The sequence below is a fragment of the Monodelphis domestica genome, chromosome 4 (genome assembly GCF_027887165.1).
Source record: "Monodelphis domestica isolate mMonDom1 chromosome 4, mMonDom1.pri, whole genome shotgun sequence".
NCBI lineage: Eukaryota > Metazoa > Chordata > Mammalia > Didelphimorphia > Didelphidae > Monodelphis > Monodelphis domestica.
This window is the reverse complement of record NC_077230.1, coordinates 64815087-64835602: the sequence shown is the minus strand read 5'-3', so window position 1 is coordinate 64835602 and position 20516 is coordinate 64815087. Positions and strand designations below refer to the sequence as shown.

Genomic DNA, 20516 nt, shown 5'->3' with positions numbered 1-20516 from the left:
AACCCATTTTTACTGAACATTGACCTATATTTAGCCTATGTCCAGATATTTAACTCTAATTTTACAATAAGATACTGTAAATGTCTCATAAAAGAAAAAGAAAAAAATTCAGACATCTTCTGGTATGAAGGGAGAGCCAAAAATTTTTATGCAGATTTTTCTTGTCATGAGGATGCCATATCCCTAACCCCTGGATGTTGAAGGAATATCTGTACCTACATTAATATCATAGATCCACTGGAGTATTACAATATGGTATGGAAGATAGACACTATTAGCTATAAAACTTAAAAAACTTTTGAGGTTGCAGATCATTAACATTTTTTCTTTCCTTTTTTTTTTTTTGGTAGTAAGCAGTCTTCAGTTCTTTTCCTGTGCCTAGAAAAAGAAGACAGAACAGTGCCATTTACTAGACTGTAATCCCAACTCCTCTGTCATGTCCAAGAAAACTTCATCTTGGAAGTTTATTCCAGCCTTGTAATCACACCTTGAAAATATCCGTAGCTACTCTGAGCTCTCTTTCTGATTGGATATTTCCTGCCAGATCTTCCATTTAAGAAAAGAGCTCAGTGTAGCAATCTCTTCATTTCTCTAAAAACTTAATAAATCCCTATTTTTTGCCTGATTTTGACACCTGGACAAAAATCAAATAGGGACAGTAAACTAAAACTTAGTAAGGATAAGTATAATTATGTAGTTACAAGACACTGCATTTGTTTCCAGATACATTTGGAGTTTCATGACTACTAGGCATATGTAAAATAGTTTCAGATAACTGTGGGTGATTTGTAGTGATAATTATTGGTGAAACTAACACTTTCCCACTTCCTCATTTATGTGCTTTATTGCTTTTCTCCAGTTTATATTCTGCTTTGACCCACAGACAATACTCTAGAGAATATCAAAACTCACTTCAGTCAAAGCTCTTATGTCTAGTCCTGTTTGAAATTTTTTTATTATGCTGACCTGCTATAGTATCTATAAATTATTATTTTATATGTGTTTATGAATATATGCAAAAGGGCACAAGCAATGCCCAATTTGCTGTTGAGAACCTATCTTCAAATTCCCTGAATCTTCAGAATCTTTATTTTCCAGCATCACCATCTCTATTGTTTCATTCACCCACAATGTTTTATGTTGATGCCATGTCTTAGATCTCACCATCATCAAAATGAGCTTAAACTCTGGAATTCATTTTCCAAAACTTTATTTTTTTTCATATTTCCTTTTTTCCAGTCTTCCTAAATTGACTCCAGCCTTATTTTGAGATATCTTCCCCTGCTTTCTTTGTCCAACATAGCCACATTGCCCTTTCTTTCTTCCTTACAGCTGTGTACCCAGACCATCTTGCCATTTTCTATATCAGACCTTGTTTTTCATATCCTTGAATTCCAGAATCTGTGCTACTTATCCCTGGGAAAGTTAATCCATTCATCTTTAGGTGACATTATTTAAAACCGAGCCATCTTAATTTTGATAGAGGATTAAGTACAAGTCAGCCCACTTAGCCTGTTTGGTATATCTGGTCTCCTAACAAGTTGCATGTTTATATCCTATTCAGTTTTCCATCTTGCCATCTGTTTGTCTCCTTGTTCCTAGAGAGATTATAGGAAGGGCAGTTAATATGAAATACCTGGAAAAGTCATTGGGAGAATACACACACATATATCACCTCTATTGCCTGCTGCTTTGGGGAGTGATAGGGAGAAAGAGAACATGGATCAAAAGTATCAGAAAATTATTATTAAAAAAAGTTGGACCTACATGTCATCGGGAGAAAAATATAATAATAATTAAAAGAAAAGTTGATGGAGTTACACATTGTGAGAATGCTTTTGCTGAACAGTTTGTATTTTATCCATGAGTTAATAAGGTACTATTAATGGTTTTGAGTAAGAGAATGACGTGTTCATATCTAGTTTGTGTATGGGATAGAATATAGAGAGAAAAGAGTAAGTAAAAGTAAGTGTAAAGTAAGTGAAGTAAAAGAGTAAAGTAAGTGAAAACAACTAAGAAAATGATTTTAGTAGTCCAAATAAGGGTCTAAAACAGAGTAGAGGTTATGAGTGAAGAGAAAAGGCCAGGTGCTATAGCTATTGTAGAGATAGAAGACATAGCTTGGAAATGTAGCTATGTAGGGGGAAAGAACAGCAAGAGAGCTGGATTGAAAATCCAGGTGACAGTAAGGCTGGTGGTGCCTTGGTGTCCTCAGAAATGTTTGGGGTTTTTTTTCCCCTTCATCAACTTTTATTTCCAAATTATTCATTTTTATAAGTAAAAAACCGTATAAAACCAAAACCCTAAGTCATATACCCAAATAAAGAGATGATAAATCATATGTTCTCATCTGCGTTTATGCTCCAACTGTTCTTTCTCTGGAGGTGGTTAGCATTTTTTTTTTCATAAGTCTAGGGGAGGCTTCTTAACATGGTTGCTTGGTAATTCTCCTAAGTACTTTTGTCTTCTTTTTCTTCCTTTCACATCTATGACACTTCCTTTCTTTTTTTGACTCCTCTTCAGTATTTTTTACTGAGCCATCACTCATCTTTTGCCCCTGAAGTTTGGCTCAAAGTTTTCTGCCAAGTCCTTTCCTCTCACTGCATTTACTCCTTTGGTAATCTTGTCTGCTTCATGTTTACTTGTTATCTCTGTACAGATGACTTCTTAATCTATATGTATTAATCTCTCTTGAACAACAGTCATGCATCACCAAGTACTAGAAGTCTCCTTAATTTCCTGGTTTTCAATCTCAAACTCATTTTTCTTAAATAGAAACTCATTTCTTCCCAGATTCCTCCCCTTTTCTGAACTGTTGAAATGATCAACATCTTCCCATTTATCCAATTAGTTCCAGTGTCTTATGGATTCTCTATCTCTATAACTTCTCATCTGTAGACTTTCTTTCACTAATTTGGTGACTTTATTTCCAGTTTTTTGCTACTCTTGAAAATATGCAGTTATGAATATTTTGTTAAATATGAGGATGATTTTTTTTATTGTTGTCTTTTACTACTTGACACATGTACCTACTGGTATGCCACTTTTTTGGACTTTTCTTGTATTCTTGTATTTCATCCTCTACTGCCCTAAAGCCTTCCTAAGCCCCTTTGCCACTTGGGTCCACTCGTCCCTCTCCATTTTACCTATCCTTCTAGGTATATGATTTTTCTTGGTTTAAAATAAATTAATATTAAATTGACAAAATTAATATTTGCATTTTGGTATGATATTACCCAAAGAAAGATTTTAAAGTATGAGAGATCAGTAGAGGTGTCTGGAGAGAGGCTTCCTGGAACAGCTTCCTGGTGCCTCTGCAATTATATCGAAAAGGTAAAATGCATTTTTAAAAACTTCTATACCTAACACCTTTAACTGAAAGTGTGATCCCCATTCTATTTTCTAACATCCTCAGTATGCTTATTTGAAGTTTATAAGGTGTTAACCCAAAGAAGCAAGGTTTTTATATAAAAAGCTTTGAGTGTTTAGTGGTATGATTTTATCTTTGCATAAGTCATTTGGCAGCAAATTTGAAGATAGGCTGCATGGCAACATTAACTGCAAGTTTATTTAGCATGAAAGTATCCTTAACGTTTCTCATTTTCCCTCAAGAGATATGAATATAACTTTTTACAAAATCAATGTTTTCTTTTCTCAATTATTAACTTTTTATTTTGTGCTTTTATTGCTTTTCTGAGGAGGTAGGATAGGGGAAGAGAGGGTGTGAATAATTCTTGGTAACCAGTTAGAGAAAAGAGAAATCTAAACTTTTAAAATCTATAATGTATATGTGTATATCTACATATAACTATCTAACATACTTGGGTACAGATTATTCAATTTCTGATATAACTTTTCACATTTTTGTTTGTTCTTTTAAAACATTGCAACATTTTGTCCTTAACTTTAATCAGAGTCTGACGTGTGTTCTGTCTAAATGGCATCAGATGCGGTTATCTCTCTTTAGTTCTTTGTGGTTTCCTGTTTTTTCATACATAGAGAAAAGTCTTTGAGACATTAGGCATCATCTCTTCTTATAATTTTCTTTAGTTTAAACTTCAGAATCATACTACAAGAGGTCCTTGTGTTCTGAAGAATGTGAACTAGCATCATGAGCTCATCTAATTTCTTGAGAAGCCTTAAAACACTTCAGCTCACAGGGATTTTTTTCTTCCTAAACTCCAGTAACCATTTATCCAGTATTCCAATCTTCAGCACTTGATTGCATTCCAGTGTGTATGTTTTTAGTCTTTCATGTCTATGCCTTATTTCCCTATCTCTACTGTTAGCCCCTCAAGGACAGACATGGTGGTTTTCACTAACAGTATCACTGCGAAGCAATGGAACCTATGGTAACAGATACCAAATAGTACCAAAGGAGAAAAAAATAGAGAAGGTCAGGGTTATATCCATAGTTAGGGGACAAAATATGATGACTGAGAGAAGCAGACTAAGGAGTTGTCATAAACGTGGGAGGAAAGCCAGGAAAAGAAACTCTAAGGGAGGACAAAGTATGTAGGAGAGATAAGCACAATGTATCTAGGAGAACCACTCAGCCAACCATTTCAGAAGCTGCTACTCTGTCTAAAGTATTGCTTTGTACATTGCAGACATCCAGGAGATACTTGTTGAATGAAATATTTAAAAACATTTTCAATTTAGAGGTTCTTTTTTTTTCCTAGAGGAAAAAAAATTCCTATAGTAGTCTTCTGTTGTTTCTTTCCTATGTGTTTTGAACTATGTGCATTCGTTTTATTTGACTATGCTTATTTTTTTGAGTGTTTTTTACCCCTTTAATCCAGGTTAGCTTTCTAACAATGATGTTTTAAACTGATTATCTCCTCCTTCTTTGAGAGAGAAACAGGAGTAGGGCTAGAAGCTTGCTTGCAGTCAGTGGTTAATGCTTGTGTGCACACTCTTATACTTCAGGAAGAGATCATTCTAGGACTTTGACTTAATATCCCTTCCTTATCATATTTGTAAAATTACTTTGACTCTGCAGTCCTGTTTGGAAAGTGAATTTGGTTTTGGTTTCTCAGATTCTCATAATGAATAGAAAAGGAAATAACTCTTATTGTAAAGCACAAGAAGTTCCATATGTTCCAAATTATCCAAAGTTTTCTGAACTATTTGCCTTTTAGTACAATGCAATTATATGAATTTAAAGATTGGACTATGGCATATTGTAACAATGATTGAATTGCTCATATTTATTCTTATATAGGACTATCGTACCATGGAAAGTATTCAGGCAGTGTCTTCATGAGGTTCATCAAATTAGCTCTGGCTTGGAAGCAATGGCTTTAAAATCGACAATTGATTTGACATGCAATGATTACATTTCAATTTTTGAATTTGATATTTTCACCAGGCTATTTCAGGTAAGCTTTTCTATATTATTCTTCCCCTGCACCTCTTCTACATATATACCAACATATACATATGTTTGTGTGTACACACACACAAAAGATTGAATAAACATTTATAGAGCCAACCTACTATGTTGTAGGCACTGAACTAAGCCTTTTACAAATATTATCTTATTTGATATTCAGTAACCCTATGAGGTAGGTGCTATTATGCCCATTTTATTGTTGTGAAATTGATGATTTGCTTAGGGTCACAAGCTAGTAAGCATCTGAAGCCACATTTGGACTCTGATCTTCCTGATTCCAGGCCAGTGCTCTGTCCATTTTTCTGCCTTTGTGTACAGAAACACAGAATTTAAAAAATATTTTAAAATTTAATTAAAAAATTTTTCTTGAGTTTCATATTCTCTGCCATATTTCTTCCCACTAAAAATGCAAAGTGTCTATAAACTTTTCATGTGATGTCATGTAAAACATGTTCATATTAGTCTTATTGGGAGGGAAGCAGTTTATACTCCGAGCTCATCATGAGCCCTTTAAAACTGTCTTTGATCACTGTATTGACCAGAATAGCAAGTCTTTCACAGTTGATTATTAGAACATTCTTGTTATTGGACACAATGATTTCCTGTTCTCACTTCACGTTGTATCCATTCATATAGGTGTTTCCATATTTTTTTTTCTTAAATAACTCCCCTCACCACTTCTTATAGCACAGTTTCACTCTATCACAATCATATGCCAAAACTTATTTGGTCATTCCCCAATTGATGAGCATCCTATCAGTTTATAATTTTTTGCCACCACAAGAGCTCTTATAAATATTTTTGTACATGTGGGGCTCCTTTTTTTCCCTTCTCTGATCTCTTTGGGATACAGACCTAGTAGGAGTATTGCTGGATCAAATGTTATTCATAGTTCTGTAACCTTTTATGTTTTTTTTAAATAATATTTTATTTGATCATTTCCAAACATTATTCATTAAAGACAAAGATCATTTTCTTTTCCTCCCCCCCACCCCCCATAGCCGACGCGTGATTCCACTGGGTGTAACATGTGTTCTTGATTCGAACCCATTTCTATGTTGTCAATATTTGCTTTAGAGTTTCGTTTAGAGTCTCTCCTCTGTCATGTCCCCTCAACCGCTGTAGTCAGGCAGTTGCTTTTCCTCGGTGTTTCCACTCCCATAGTTTATCCTTTGCTTATGAATAGTGTTTTTTCTTCTAGATCCCTGCAGATTGATTGTTCAGGGACATTACACCACCACCAATGGAGAAGTCCATTACATTCGATTATACCACAGTGTCTCATTGTACACAGTCTCTCTGTACAATGTTCTCCTGGTTCTGCTCCTCTTGCTCTGCATCACTTCCTGGAGGTCGTTCCAGTCTCCATGGAATTACTCCACTTTATTATTCCTTTTAGCACAATAGTATTCCATCACCAACATATACCACAATTTGCTCAGCCATTCCCCAATTGATGGGCATCCCCTCGCTTTCCAGTTTTTGGCCACCACAAAGAGCGCAGCTATGAATATTTTTGTACAAGTCTTTGTGTCCATTATCTCTTTGGGGTACAGACCCAGCAGTGCTATGGCTGGATCAAAGGGTAGACATTCTTTTGTTGCCCTTTGGGCATAGTTCCAAATTGCCCTCCAGAATAGTTGGATCAGTTCACAACTCCACCAGCAATGAATTAATGTCCCTACTTTTCCACATCCCCTCCAGCATTCATTACTTTCCTTTACTATCATGCTAGCCAGTCTGCTTGGTGTGAGGTGATACCTCAGAGTTGTTTTGATTTGCATCTCTCTGATTATAAGAGATTTAGACTTTTATTTTCTTTAGAATTGTTGTACTAGTACATTACTCCTTCAGCAGTTCATTAATGTACCTATTTTTCTTCAATCCCTCCAGCATTTATCATATCTTATTACTCTGATGGTATCTCAGAATTGTTTTAATTTGTCTTTCCCTAATCAATAGCAATTAAAAAAAATTTATCATGTTTGTAGAAAACTAATTTTGGTGTCTTCTGAAAACTCTTGGTTCAGATCCTTTGACCATTTATTAATTGAGGAATTTAATTTCTTTTATTTGTACAAATTTCACTCAATTCTAATTAGGAAATGAGATCTTTTTTAGAGAAACTTGTTGTAATTTTTTTTTTGCTTTTACTTCATTGGCTCTGGTAGCATTTGGTAGCAAAATTTACTTTCCTTGAATAAATCTCTTTCAGTTAGGGATAATTTTGCTTTTGCTTTGTCTGAGATTATGATTTACTATGATTGCCCATCTCAATTCAACTGAAGCATGACAGATTGCTTCAGCCCTCCATTTCAACTCTGTGTATGTCTTTCTGTCCTAAGTATGTCTCTTATATACATCATGTTTTTGAATTCTAATTTCCAATCCATTCTGCTATCTGCTTCCATTTTCTAGATTCTTATTCCACTCAGCTTCACAGTTATGATCACTAACAATTTATTTCACTCCCTCCCATTTTTCTCTGTTTATACTTGTTTTAGCTTTTTCTTCTTCTTCATGATCTGTCTTTCTTTTGACAAATGCCTCTTCTAATTTGCCCTCCCTTTTTAAATCCCCATTTCATATATCTTATCTCCTTCCCATATTGTGTCCTTATTAAGATTTCTTTACTCATCTGAGTATTTATACATGTTCTTCCCTCATTGAGACAATTCTGAAGAGAATGAGGTTCAAAAACTCACCTTTCTATCTCCCTCTCTTCTAGAAAAGATCATCTTTTCATGCTTTCTTTATGTGAGATAATTTGTCCCCATCCTATCTCTCCTTTATCCCTTCTTCTGTAACTGTGTTGGCGAATCCATGGCACATGTGCCTCCACATGCTATAGGGGGCTGCTTTGTTCCCCCTCTCTACCTCCCCTGAGGACAATTTTGACATGTCCCACCCCTCTGTCCAGCAGCCCAAGGTGAGCACTTCCTCCGCTGTCTGGAGTAATGCAGGGGACTCATAGGCGGCTTGAGTGTGCAGTTTGGGCACACCATCTCTAAAATATTTGCCATCTCTGTTCTAGGGCATCACTCTCACCACTAAATTCTTTATTTGGAGACCATCTTAATATAATTGACTCATACTTGTGCCTTCTCTCCATTTCTTTTTAAACTCCTTCTAACTACTATGGTAGTGATAAAGTTCATATATGTGAATGCTATTTTTTTAGCGCCATTGATTCCCTTATGATTACTAGTTCATGTTTATTATTTTTTTATGCTTCTCTTGAGTCTTCATTTTGAATGTAAAATCTTCTATTCATATTTGGCCTTTCTGCCAGGTATGTTTGGAAAACCTTTATTTCATTAAATATGTATTTTTCCCCTTGTAGGATTATACTATTGATTTTTGGTTGTAATTCTTTCTTCATTACCCACTGAAATATATTCCAAACCTTTTGCTTCTTTATTGTGAAAAATGTTAAATCTTGTGTGATCTTCACAGTATTTGAATTCTTTCTTTCTGGCTATTTATAGTATTCCTTTACCTGAGAACATTGGAATTTGGCTATACTATTTTGGGGAGTTTTCTTTTTAAGATTTCTTTCAGCATGTGATAGGTGGATTCTATTTCAATCTCTAGAGCCAAAATATCAGGGTATTTTTCCTCATAATTTCTTAAAATATACCTAGGATCTTTTTTTTTCCAGATTAGTTGTTTTTCCAATGAGATTATTTACATTTTCTCTAATTTTTACATTCTTTTGACTTTTTTTTTGTTTGTTTCCTGTAAACTTATGGAGTTATTAGCTTCTAGTTGCCCAATTCTAATTTTTAGAAAATTATTTTTTTCAGTGAGTTTTTGTCCTTCCTTTTTCATTTGGCCTGTTCTTCTATTTTTTTTTATTTTATTTATTATTTATTTATTTTTTTTAAATATTATTTTATTTGGTCATTTCTGAGCATTATTCATTGGAGACAAAGATCATTTTCTCCCCCAACCCCCACCTATCCCATAGCTGACATGCGATTCCACTGGGTATCACAAGTATTCTTGATTCAAACTCATTTCCACTGTTCTAATTTTAAAGCAGTAATTTTTTTTCAATGAATTTTTGTACCTCTTTTACCATTAGGCTAATTCTGTTTTTAAAGATGATATTTTCTTTAGTATTGTTTTCTGTTGTTCTGTTTTTGCCTCTTCCATAGCTATTTTTTTTTACATAATTTTCTTTTCAATCATTTCTTTTCTTGATTTTTCCTCTACATGTCTTTTATTTTTAACTCTTCTAGGAATTCTTCCTGAGCATTTTTCTTTTAGGCTTTGCTTATAATTTTTCATAGTGTTGTCTTCTCTGTAATTTATGTCTTCACCCTGCCACCATAATACTGTTTATCGTCAATTTCATTTTTAGTTGTTTGCTCCTTTTCTGGCTTATTTCTTTACTTTGAACTTTATGTTAAAAGTTTGGTTCTGCTCATCTGGATGAAGGAAGGCATTGTGCTAATCTGTAGGCTTTTTTTGTGCTACTATTTCAGAGTAAGTTCTGGGATCTGCAATTTTTTGATGCTTCCAAGGTAGCATTTTCCTGAAAGAAGTCTGTTCTCTGGTCTTTTCTCAGGAAGGGCCTCTGCATGCAGATGCTACTACTAATGCTTATCTTGGCCCTGGAATTGCAACCAGGTACCCTGCTCTCTTTGTAGCCAAAAGCACTGTCCTTCCTCTTGGCCCTATAACTGTAACCAGGACCCCTACTTCCATGTTACTAATCAGAAACACTTCTTTCCATCTTGGAACGATGACCCAGAATTGTGACTGGACAATTTCCAGTCAGGGCCAGGGGCACCCAGTGCCAGCAGAGTGCCTATAACTTCTCTCTGACTGTCTGCCTCCCTTGCCATATCTGGGCTCGGGGGTTCTGAAGCTGCTGCTACTATGGTGGCCCATCCAAGGCCCACTGCTGGTGCTTTTGTTGTGCTCTAGGCCTGGGCCCACCTCCGGGTAAGAGGCCTCCTCTATTGACTTCCTAAATTGTCTTAGACAGGAAAAAAGTATTCTTCTGATGTTTTATTGGGTCTGTCACTCCATAATTTTATGTGAGTCATTATTTTAAAGTTGTGAGAAGGAGAATATTGGGACAGTTTAGCTGGGTTTCCATCTGTACTCTCCTATGTTGGTTCTATTTGTCAACAGACCTGGGGGGAGAGGGAAAATGTTAGTTTCAAGTTCAACAGCTTAAGATATTGGTATAAATATAAATAAATAAATATATATATATATATATATATATACATATATATATATATAAAAGCATAAATAGTGTTAGTTTGTATAGAATCCCTAGAATAGAATAGAATAGAATAGAATAGAATAGAATAGATTAGAATAGAATAGAATAGAATAGAATAGAATAGAATAGAATAGAATAGAATGGAATGGAATGGAATGGAATGGAATGGAATGGAATGGAATGGAATGGAATGGAATGGAAAACTAAAATATCTACTCTTTAAGTAGTAGTTTTAAGGGACTCTTTGAAATATAGACCTTTGCAGTAGGATGCAAGTTCTTTAGGTAAGTAGATAAAGAATAAATAGGTGAATAAGGAAAGGAATAAATTCCTGGAGAAAGTGGGAAAGAGATGATCCTTGCCTTGTCTAATGGAGCTGCTAGGATGCTTTTGAATCTGAAGCCAGACCTGCTGGTAAGCTTTTTCATTCTAGCTTTTTACCAAATAAATTTGTGAACTCTTAACTCTCTCTTAGGCTTAATCTTATCTTCTTGTCTAAGGCTCTCAACATGACCTGTTTTCTGGCACAATTATTTTTGGTATAATTCAGTGAAAACACAGCATGATGCAGTGAAAAGAGTCCTGAATTAAGAAATAGAGGCCTGATTTTGAATCCTGATGGAGTGTTTACTATCTATGTGACCTTGAGGAAATCAGTTCAGGTGACCAGGGCCTGATACTTCTCGCCTGATAAATGAGATCCTCTCCAGTCCTAAATCTATGATTATCTGAATATTTAATTAGTTGACCAACAAATATTGATTGATTGTCTTCTCTTTGCTTGACACTGTGTTTGACACTGGTTATGGAACTTCAAAGAAGAAAATAATTCTATAATGAATTCTAATGGGAGAAGCAAAAAAGTACATATATAAAAATATGTAGCATGTTATGGGTGTGGAAGGATCCCTTTGGGGTTCGGGAAGGATGCCTTTTGTAAGCATGCAATGACTCCAAACTTAGCTTAAAAACAAAAAGAGATGTATTAATTTAGAAAGTAATGTTGAGGGTGGCCAGGAGGATAGCAAGGTAGAACAGCAAGATGGGGAGCAGTTCCTGGGAGGACAGCATGAAAGGAAAGGCTGTTCCCCCAAGAGAACAGCATGGATGGAGAGGCTGTCCCAGACGACATCAGTTCTGGGGATTTTATACATTCTTCACAACAGTTAGTCACTCAGGCATGAAGTGGGGTGATCATACTGGGGTCTGCCTGGGAACACAAAGATTCCTTAGTTTGGGGGACAAGCAGATGTCCGATAGGATCGTGGTGTGGTCTGAAGGTGCATCTTTCTGACCATCTAGAGGACGATCAGAGGGAGATAGTCATCTCAGGACCCTAGAGGGGTCATTGGGTGTTTTAGGCTCAGAGTTAGAAAAACAACAAGGGAGTTTCCTTGACAATAGTTTGCTTGGGTTTCTGGGGTACAGTGCCCATGTCATAGCATAAGTATAAAATAAATAAGTATGACTATCTACAAATTCAGAGTTGTGTGGGAGGAAAGTCACTAGTGGTTCCATAGATCAAAAAGGGCTTCTTGTAAAAAAAAGATACTTGAGTTTTAAAGAAGGAGTAGGGGATCTTAGTTGTGGGAATGAAAAAGATATGTGTTCTAGGCATGTAGGATGGCTAATACGTATGCATGGAATCTTAAGCCAGAGTGTCATGTTTGAGTAACAGAGAAGACCAGTTTGGCAAGAAACAGTATAAGGATATGGAATGATGTCCTCCAAGGCTGAAAAAATATTTTGGGTAAGACAGGTTGGGGCAAGATCATGTAGGACATTGTTATTTTTTATTAACATTAGTATTTTAATTTAAACAATTTTACATTAATTTTTATTCATATTGAATATTAAGAACTAAAGGGAAATAATATTTTGTTTTATTAGTAATAAGAGAACAGAAATTGACTGAGTAGGGAAGTTTCATTGTCAGATCTACATTAAAAAAAAATGCTTTTGACCACAGTGGATAGGAGAAACTGGCATAGGATGAGACAGTGCATGGAGAATAATATAAAGTCAGGAAATATACCTGTTCTTTTCTTAAAGGTAGTCCAGAAACATGTCTTTGAAATAATACAACTTTACCACTTTGAGAATTAGAAAGTTTTGTTTTTATATTCAATGAAAATTTATAACTTTTCATTTAGACTCTTTTCTTTTTTGTCTGTGCTTTTTGGGAAATATAAAAAAGTTACCACTTCTCAGAAAAACAGATTGTATACAATAAAAAGAGCTTACTACTTGAGAGAAGTTATTTAACAATGAGGAAATTAGACTAGAAGATCTGGAGGTTCCTTCTGACTCTAGAGCTGTGATTTTATATTATTGAAAGTATTCAAGGTCTTCCTTAATAATGATATTTTCCATATGTACCAAGAGGTCATTGACAAAAAGGAAGGTTCTATATTTACTAGAATATTGATAACAACACATTTTGTTACAGCAAAGAACTGTAAATAAACAAGATTCTTATCTTTTGGGAAATGGATAAACAAGGGATATGTGAGTGTAATGGGATATTACTTTAGCCTAGAGAACTGGAATTGAGGGTTTGACAATGATTACATTCCTTCAACAGTAGTAAAACAATTCAACTGAGTGAATTAGAAGGATGGTGTTAAGCAAATTCTCAAATTTTGTACTTTGCCTTTAAACCCCCCCTTTGAAATAAACTATGTCTTCTTTACTTTTAATTTAGAATTTGCAAGCTTGAACAACTCAATATTCTAGTGCAACAGGCTATTCCTTGGAATAAATAGGTAATATGATGAATAAAAATAAATTATTAGAAAATTAGGCTTCTACTTTAATTCTAGTATTATATATTTGATATGCATATTTAATCCTTTCATTTTAGTCCAAAAACATATTTCTTTGATATTCTAACTTATATGTCATACAGTCCAGCCTCCTCATTTTACAGATATGGAAACTTATTATAAAGTAAAGTGACCTGTTGTAAAAATTAAAATTAAATCTCAATAATAAAATATATATTTTAAGGGATTTATTAATGATCAGTAGAAATCAAGGAATAAAGAGGATACAAGCTAAAGACCAAGTGCCCATGGCTGATTAGCCCATTTAAAATTCTTGCTCTTACCATTGCCATCATGCTTGCTCCAAGCCAAAGAGGACAGTACCCTCCACGTCCCATCTAATATCCTGTCTACAGGAAGTATGTAACGATAGTAAATCAGTGGGCTCCTGGGAAATGTAGTTCTTTTTTAGGGTAACAGATTTTCAATTAATACACTGTCTTAAGGCAGTGGTTCTCAATCTTTCTAATGCCATGACCCCACAATACAGTTCCTCATGTTGCAGTGACCCCAAACCAAATCTTGCTACAGTTATGATTCGGAATGTAAATACCTGATATGCATTATGTATTCTCATTGCTACAAATTGAGAGGTTGAGAACCACTGGTCTAAGGCCACCAAGCTAATGAGTGGCAGAGTTAGGACTTGAATTCCAATCTGACTCTCAATTCAGTGTCCTTCCCATTATACCATTTCACTTATCTCTAAATTTTTATGATTCTTTGTGCATAACTATAATAGAAATGATTGGAAGAGCAGGCTTTTGTTTTAGTGTGGTAATGTTTCATTTTATTACTATCCAATTTTTTTTGATATATACTTCCAATTGCTATTTGAAAAGAATATTAGTCTTTTGACTATGTTATTAGACCTTTGTCATTCTGATTTGTGGCTATACTTGACACTAGACTTGGAGAATCAGAGAGACTGATTCATGTTAAGGGAACTGGACTTGCAAAGATCAACTTTTAATTTAAGAGAATCCATTAGCAGTTGGACAAATGAATTCTTGTCAACAAAGTTAAAGGTTTTTATTTGATTTTTAAAAAATTCCAAATAATTTTCATGTATCAGGTGAATAAAGTGAAGACTTGCCATTGTAGGGGGAAAAATGGTTTTGCTTACTTTTGATTTTTTTGAAGAACTTTTATGAAGTTCTCCTTGGCAAGAATTTTGGGTGAGATATTTTTAGAGATATGAAAGGTATTTTGAACATTTCATTATACCTTGATCCTTTTCATTTTGGTCAAGTTACTTCTTGTATGTTTTGTTGCCTCATCTGTAAAATGGCAGAATTTGATATACATGAGCTCTTGTTTCTTTAAAATCTGTGCTTCTGTCAAACATTAGCTAATAATTCTAATTTCTTTATAATGGAAGCACTTAGTTCATGTACTTCTCAAATGATTTTTAAAAATCAAGATTCCTTTAACAATAAGTTAACCAAGAAGCCCTTTTAAAGTATTTATTATGTGACTGGGATTGTACTGAGCTCTACAAATAAGATATCTCATATTATCAAAATCTTAGTTCCTAGCCTCAGTTAGGTCACATTCCTTTTAAATTTATTTCTTTTTTTCCTTCCTATAGTTGAAAAACAAAAAACAAAACTCCTGTGTATAGTTAAGCATTATTCAAGTTCAAAATTACATTTCTCATTCTGTACTCTGAGTAGTTCATATTCTAATCCTGGAAAAATATATAAATAACTATATTTATCAATCAATTCACAAGTTCTTATTATGTACTTGTTATTGCTAGACACTCTGCTAAGCTCTATGGATATAAAGAAAGGAGTTTATAAGGGAAATATGTGGGTATCTGTAGCAGGACTTGGTAAAAAATTGGATACTGGGAATGGAGAGTAAGGAGTTAAGGATGATACCTTTTCATTTATGTTATTAAAAAGATTTGGAGTGTTCTTTCATGTGCTTGGAAATAGTTGGCAACTCTTTAAAAAAACAGTTCATAACCTTTGACAACTTCTCTGAAGAGGCTATATTTTATATATCAAAACTATTATTAGATGTTGAATAAAATGATTTTTTTTGTACTACTTCTCTTCTAGTTAATTTTTTGTGCAAAACTTTGATTTTGTATGATTAGAATTATCTAATTTGTCTTAATAATTGTCTCTTAATCTTGTTTGGTTAAGGTTGACATTCATCTTAATATTTAAAGCTCTTTGCCTTCTTCATTGTGATCTTTCATTCAGTCTATTATATGCAGCCTGGTGTACTTTTTTTTCAGTACTATATCCGCCACTTCTGCTTTATGCGTAAGAAGATGCCTTCTCAATTTTCCTTTGTAATTAACTGGCAGTCTTTCTCAGTTCCTCAACATATCACATATAAACCTAAATTTTTATATAGATTCCCCCAGTAAAACTCAGGTGCCATTTAAAAAAATTGATAAAAATTGCATTTTATTCCTGCACCTAAGCACACTCCAGCCAATAAAGAAAAGCTTGCTAGATTGGATTAAATATAATATGGAGGAAAATTTTCCAGTAGGCATATAACATTTGGAGAGGCTGGAAAACTTTTGAAGGATCATCAAATGCTAGAATACATTAGTCTATTGATCCCAAGAAAAAATATGTAGATCAAGTGAGCCAAAATATTTATGTAAGCTTTTGCATAATCAATGATAGTTACTTAATTTGAGATGAATCAAACATGTTGAATATGTGAATAAAGAAAAATCACAAGCGTGACACCAAATTTCAAATTAATGGATAAATTTGACCTTGGTAACTGTTGAACCAAGAACACTACCATTTTTTAAAAAGTGTTCATTAGGAAGTCTTATTATTTGGGCTGCCATGCATCATGATGCCTCAAATTGAAATCTGGGCATTTCTAGCCAATTGTAATCTTTGAATCATCAGCAATGCTAAATGTTCAGGGACTGATTTATTCATGAGAATGCATGTGGATTGGCAGTTTCTTATGGATTCCCAACCTTCCAGAAACCTAAGCATTTCAAAAGGTTCGATTGCTTATAATTAGGATTAGGACTTTTTTGTAACTTGTCAACAAATTTTAATGCATTGTCTTACGGAATATTGCTTTGAGGATAAAAGGAACTTCTTACATAAAAACTAATTTTGTGATATAGCATATTACAATTATTAAATCAGACTTCATTAAAATTACTTGCTTCTCAGTATTGTCATTGTCTAAAATCATTAATATATCTCTGAAATAATGAAAAGCAGTCTATTTTGAAAGCTTTTCAACGGTCACTGATGGAGAGGAAGAAGAAAGTAGAATGTCAATATCAATAATACTGACCACTGAATAAACCATTTATCATGGTCTATCTTTGTTTGCAATCATGTCATCATCTTGGTACAGTTAGTTAAGGGAGATGGGAAAAGGTATAATATGTTTTAGAAGTATTTTTTTCAAAAAACAATTTAAAAGGTTGGATTTCAACTACTCTTATCTTGAAAAACTGATTGTTTAGAACTTGCAATACTTTTTCCTATAAGAATAATAGTAAACCTTTTAAATTCACATTTATCCTAAGTAGAAACAAATCTAAGAATGATGATGATGAAAGCTTGCTTTTTTCTAGTCTATCACTTATAATAATATGTCATTCATTTAAGTCATCATTACTCTCATGGGTTGTAGCAGTATTATTCCCATTTTTAGGTTAGGAAATGGTTAAGTGATATCTTGAAGACGTAATAGCAGAACTGGGACTTAAACTCAGATCCTTTGACTCCATATCTGTTTCTTTTCTGAAGTGGTTAGTTAATGTAATTAATGAAACACTGAACTTAGAATCTAAAACACCTGAATTCAAACTCTGCCTCATACATTTTAGATGTGAACTTGGGCAAATCTCTTGACCTCTTTCACCCTTAATTTCCTTACTTGTAAAATAGGAAAAATTTTTATAGCACCTGTCTCAGAGGATCAAATGAAATATTGTCTGTAGAATACTTGGCAAACATTAATATTCTATATAAATGTTTACTATTATTTAAATTTATATTTTTACATGAAAAAATGCATCCAGAATTCTACCTTGAAAATGATAGCAGTATATAGTTCATCCCCATTGCATCCTTGGCAGTATTGGTAGGGCTTTTTTAAGTTGTAAATTTTAGCTGAGAGACTTCCTTCTAGTATGAGGCAATAATAGGCTTTGGACTTAATTAATCCATAACCATTATTAAGTGTAAATGGTAGATAGAGAGATCATTCATCATGCTAGTATTATTACTAATTTATTTAAACATTTCCAACTGCTCTATTGGTTGTTTCCTAGCCAACAGAGTTTTTGGGAATCTTAAAAACAAAATATTATTTATTCTAGGAAACACTAGCTTTCCACTTCCTTTAATCATATGTAGTCAAAACATTTTAATTTTTTAAAGATATTTTCTAGCTTCTGTTGAGTGGGTCTTTTTCACCAGAAAATCAGAGTATGAAATTTTTATTACACTGATATTTCTACAATTAGAAATTGGTCATCTATATTACTTGGGAAATGATTTCTGAAGTGCAGTAGCAATTGGTCTACACCGGTTTCATGTTTCATTTGTGTTTTGATCTTTGTATTTTATTGATAAAATTCAACCTTGATGTTATCAATTCCTTCATTAATTAACATGGACTTTTATGAGAGTAGATTAAATATTTGATTTTTTTCCATATTCAAAGTGCTTTTTTCATTTTGTGTGGTTCTCAAATAGCTTACCAGTTTCTAGAGAAAAAAGGGAGAGGGAACTAATGCCAATTACAAGAGCCTTTCCCATGGTGTTTTACTTGCCTCCCTTACCCCGACATCCTCCTCCCCATGTATTGTTTTTGGTTCATATGTCCAGCTTGAAAATGGAAATAATTTATGTTCCCTTGCTTCAATAAGAATCTCTAGTGAAGGGTTAGAGGATTAATGTGATTGTGACATTTCCCAGGGTATCTATCAGACTATCTTTTCAAGTAGTTTTTCAGTATAAGGAAATATCCTGATGAGATTTTTTTTTTTAATTTTTGGTCAACGCAGTTGGAAAATTTAAGAGGTATAATCTTTGGAAGATGTCCCTTGTATTTGATAGTGAACAACATATCCACATTAAGAAACAAAAACAATTCTCAATTACCATTCTTCAAAAAAAGAGGAACTTTTTTATATTTAAGTTAATAATGATGAAATAAAACTAAAAATCTGTTTTGAAGCATCAATATTATATTACTTTTGTTTGGTAAGTGAGCCTTTACCTCCTAAGTACCTCTTTAAGATTACAAATAGTAAAGAAAGAATTAATGGTTTTACAATGGTAGAGGTCAATCTTTATACTGATGAAAGTATAGATTTAATTTTAAAATAAAAATCATAGATGTGTAAAATTTTTGAGTTAGAAAACACTTTTGCTCTCTAAACCCATGCATACATGAAATGGAACTCCCATTATGACATACTCAGCTTTTTTGTTTCATGATTTTAAGGGGAGGAAAGCTCCTTATATTTCAGTTCTCCTTATTTATTATTAGGAAATTTTTCTTGCTATCAACCTAAACTTCCCTTTCTGCATCTTCTATTCCTTCTTTATGTAAGCCTTCACTTACTTTAAGAAAATTCTTCTTGTTTCCCTCAGTTCTTCTCTTCTGAATGCTAAATTTCACTAGGTTTTCCAATCAATCTTCATCCTGATGCTTGAGTTTTAATGTTGACTAAAGCTAAACTCATGTTATAGAAATAGTGTCGTATGTGAAAAGAGTACCAGAATGAGAATTAGTAAATAGGACTAGAATTATGGTTCAGCTAGAGACTACCTGTTTAAACTTACTTTTTAAAAATTTGTCATTTGAGGGAATTAAATTTTTTCTCTATACTGTTTAAAATTTGCTCTATCAGACTTGAGGCTATTGCAGATAATGGATGTCTTGTTTACATTGTAAAAATATTGATTACATTTTACCCTTAAGGCATTATGCAATAATGGTTCTATTTTTCTTCTCTATAGAGTTTTTCCATTTCCCCCATTGTTTACACCCTCCTGTGTTGTTTTTGTGACATACTAAGCTACAAATCAGAAGAATCACAATTTACAATTAAAATAAAATGCAATATTAGATATTCATATTAGTCAAGCAAAGTGCTGTTTCAAAGAGGGGAAAAGAAAAACTAAAAGACAATCTAGGTTTCTTACATTGCATGAGATTCAGTGTAAACAGAATGGTTTTACAAAGATTTGTGAGTACATTATAAACATTTCTGCATTTGTAATAATTAGCAATTAAAGCCTCTTCTCTCCTTCTGCTGAATAAAATTCCTCTGAAATGAGTTTTTTTCCCTCCACAAATGTGAGCCTATATTCTTAGTATTTTAAGTTCATACATTTAAGGATTTTGTTTGTTACAAGGTGATCCAATATGAACATGCAGTGGACGTCTAAGAAAGCTGCATGTTCTTACCCTGGGCAGTTCAAACATATTTTCTAAGGACTTCGTGTGCACAAGGCGCTGTGTTAGCATTGGAAATATAAAGTTGGATTGTATCATAGGCCCTAGCTTCTTGAATCTTTCCTTAGAAATATTGATTTATTTAGTCCTGGAAAGATACATGGAGGTTATCTAGTCGAACATCCTTGTTTTTATGGTGTCACATATTCTTTAGTCCTTGACATTGTTTCACATACTAACATTAAGTATATTGGTCTACAATTTTTCCATAGAAATTGGAAAGAATGAAATGTTTTCTTGTTTGTAACTAATGGGGGCATTTTGCAAATAATGTCATTTCTTTATTTGTATTTTAAAGCCTTGGGGTTCCATCTTACGGAATTGGAATTTTTTAGCTGTGACACATCCTGGTTACATGGCATTTCTAACATATGATGAAGTCAAAGCTCGGCTACAGAAATACAGCACTAAACCTGGAAGGTAAGGCATCTTTGTGATTATTTTGTTTAGGAATTATTAATTATTTTTAAAAATTAAAACTCTATACATATTTTTATGTTAATCTGCATAATAGATTTAATGCTACTGTCTTCCCTTTGAAATTGCCTACAATTTCTTTTGTAGATGTCCT

General features: G+C 33.6%; 1 protein-coding gene across 5 annotated transcripts in view; it reads left to right on the top strand.

The window, feature by feature from the left end:
• The window catches only part of CBLB (Cbl proto-oncogene B), a 219270-nt gene that overhangs the window by 106803 nt on the left and 91951 nt on the right, over positions 1 to 20516 (top strand). For all 5 annotated transcript variants that reach the window (XM_007493530.3, XM_007493531.3, XM_007493529.3 and 2 more), the window contains exons 5-6: positions 5225 to 5381; positions 20244 to 20365. In XM_007493530.3, coding sequence (XP_007493592.1) covers positions 5225 to 5381; positions 20244 to 20365 — 279 coding nt within the window. The remainder of the gene's footprint in view (positions 1 to 5224; positions 5382 to 20243; positions 20366 to 20516) is intronic.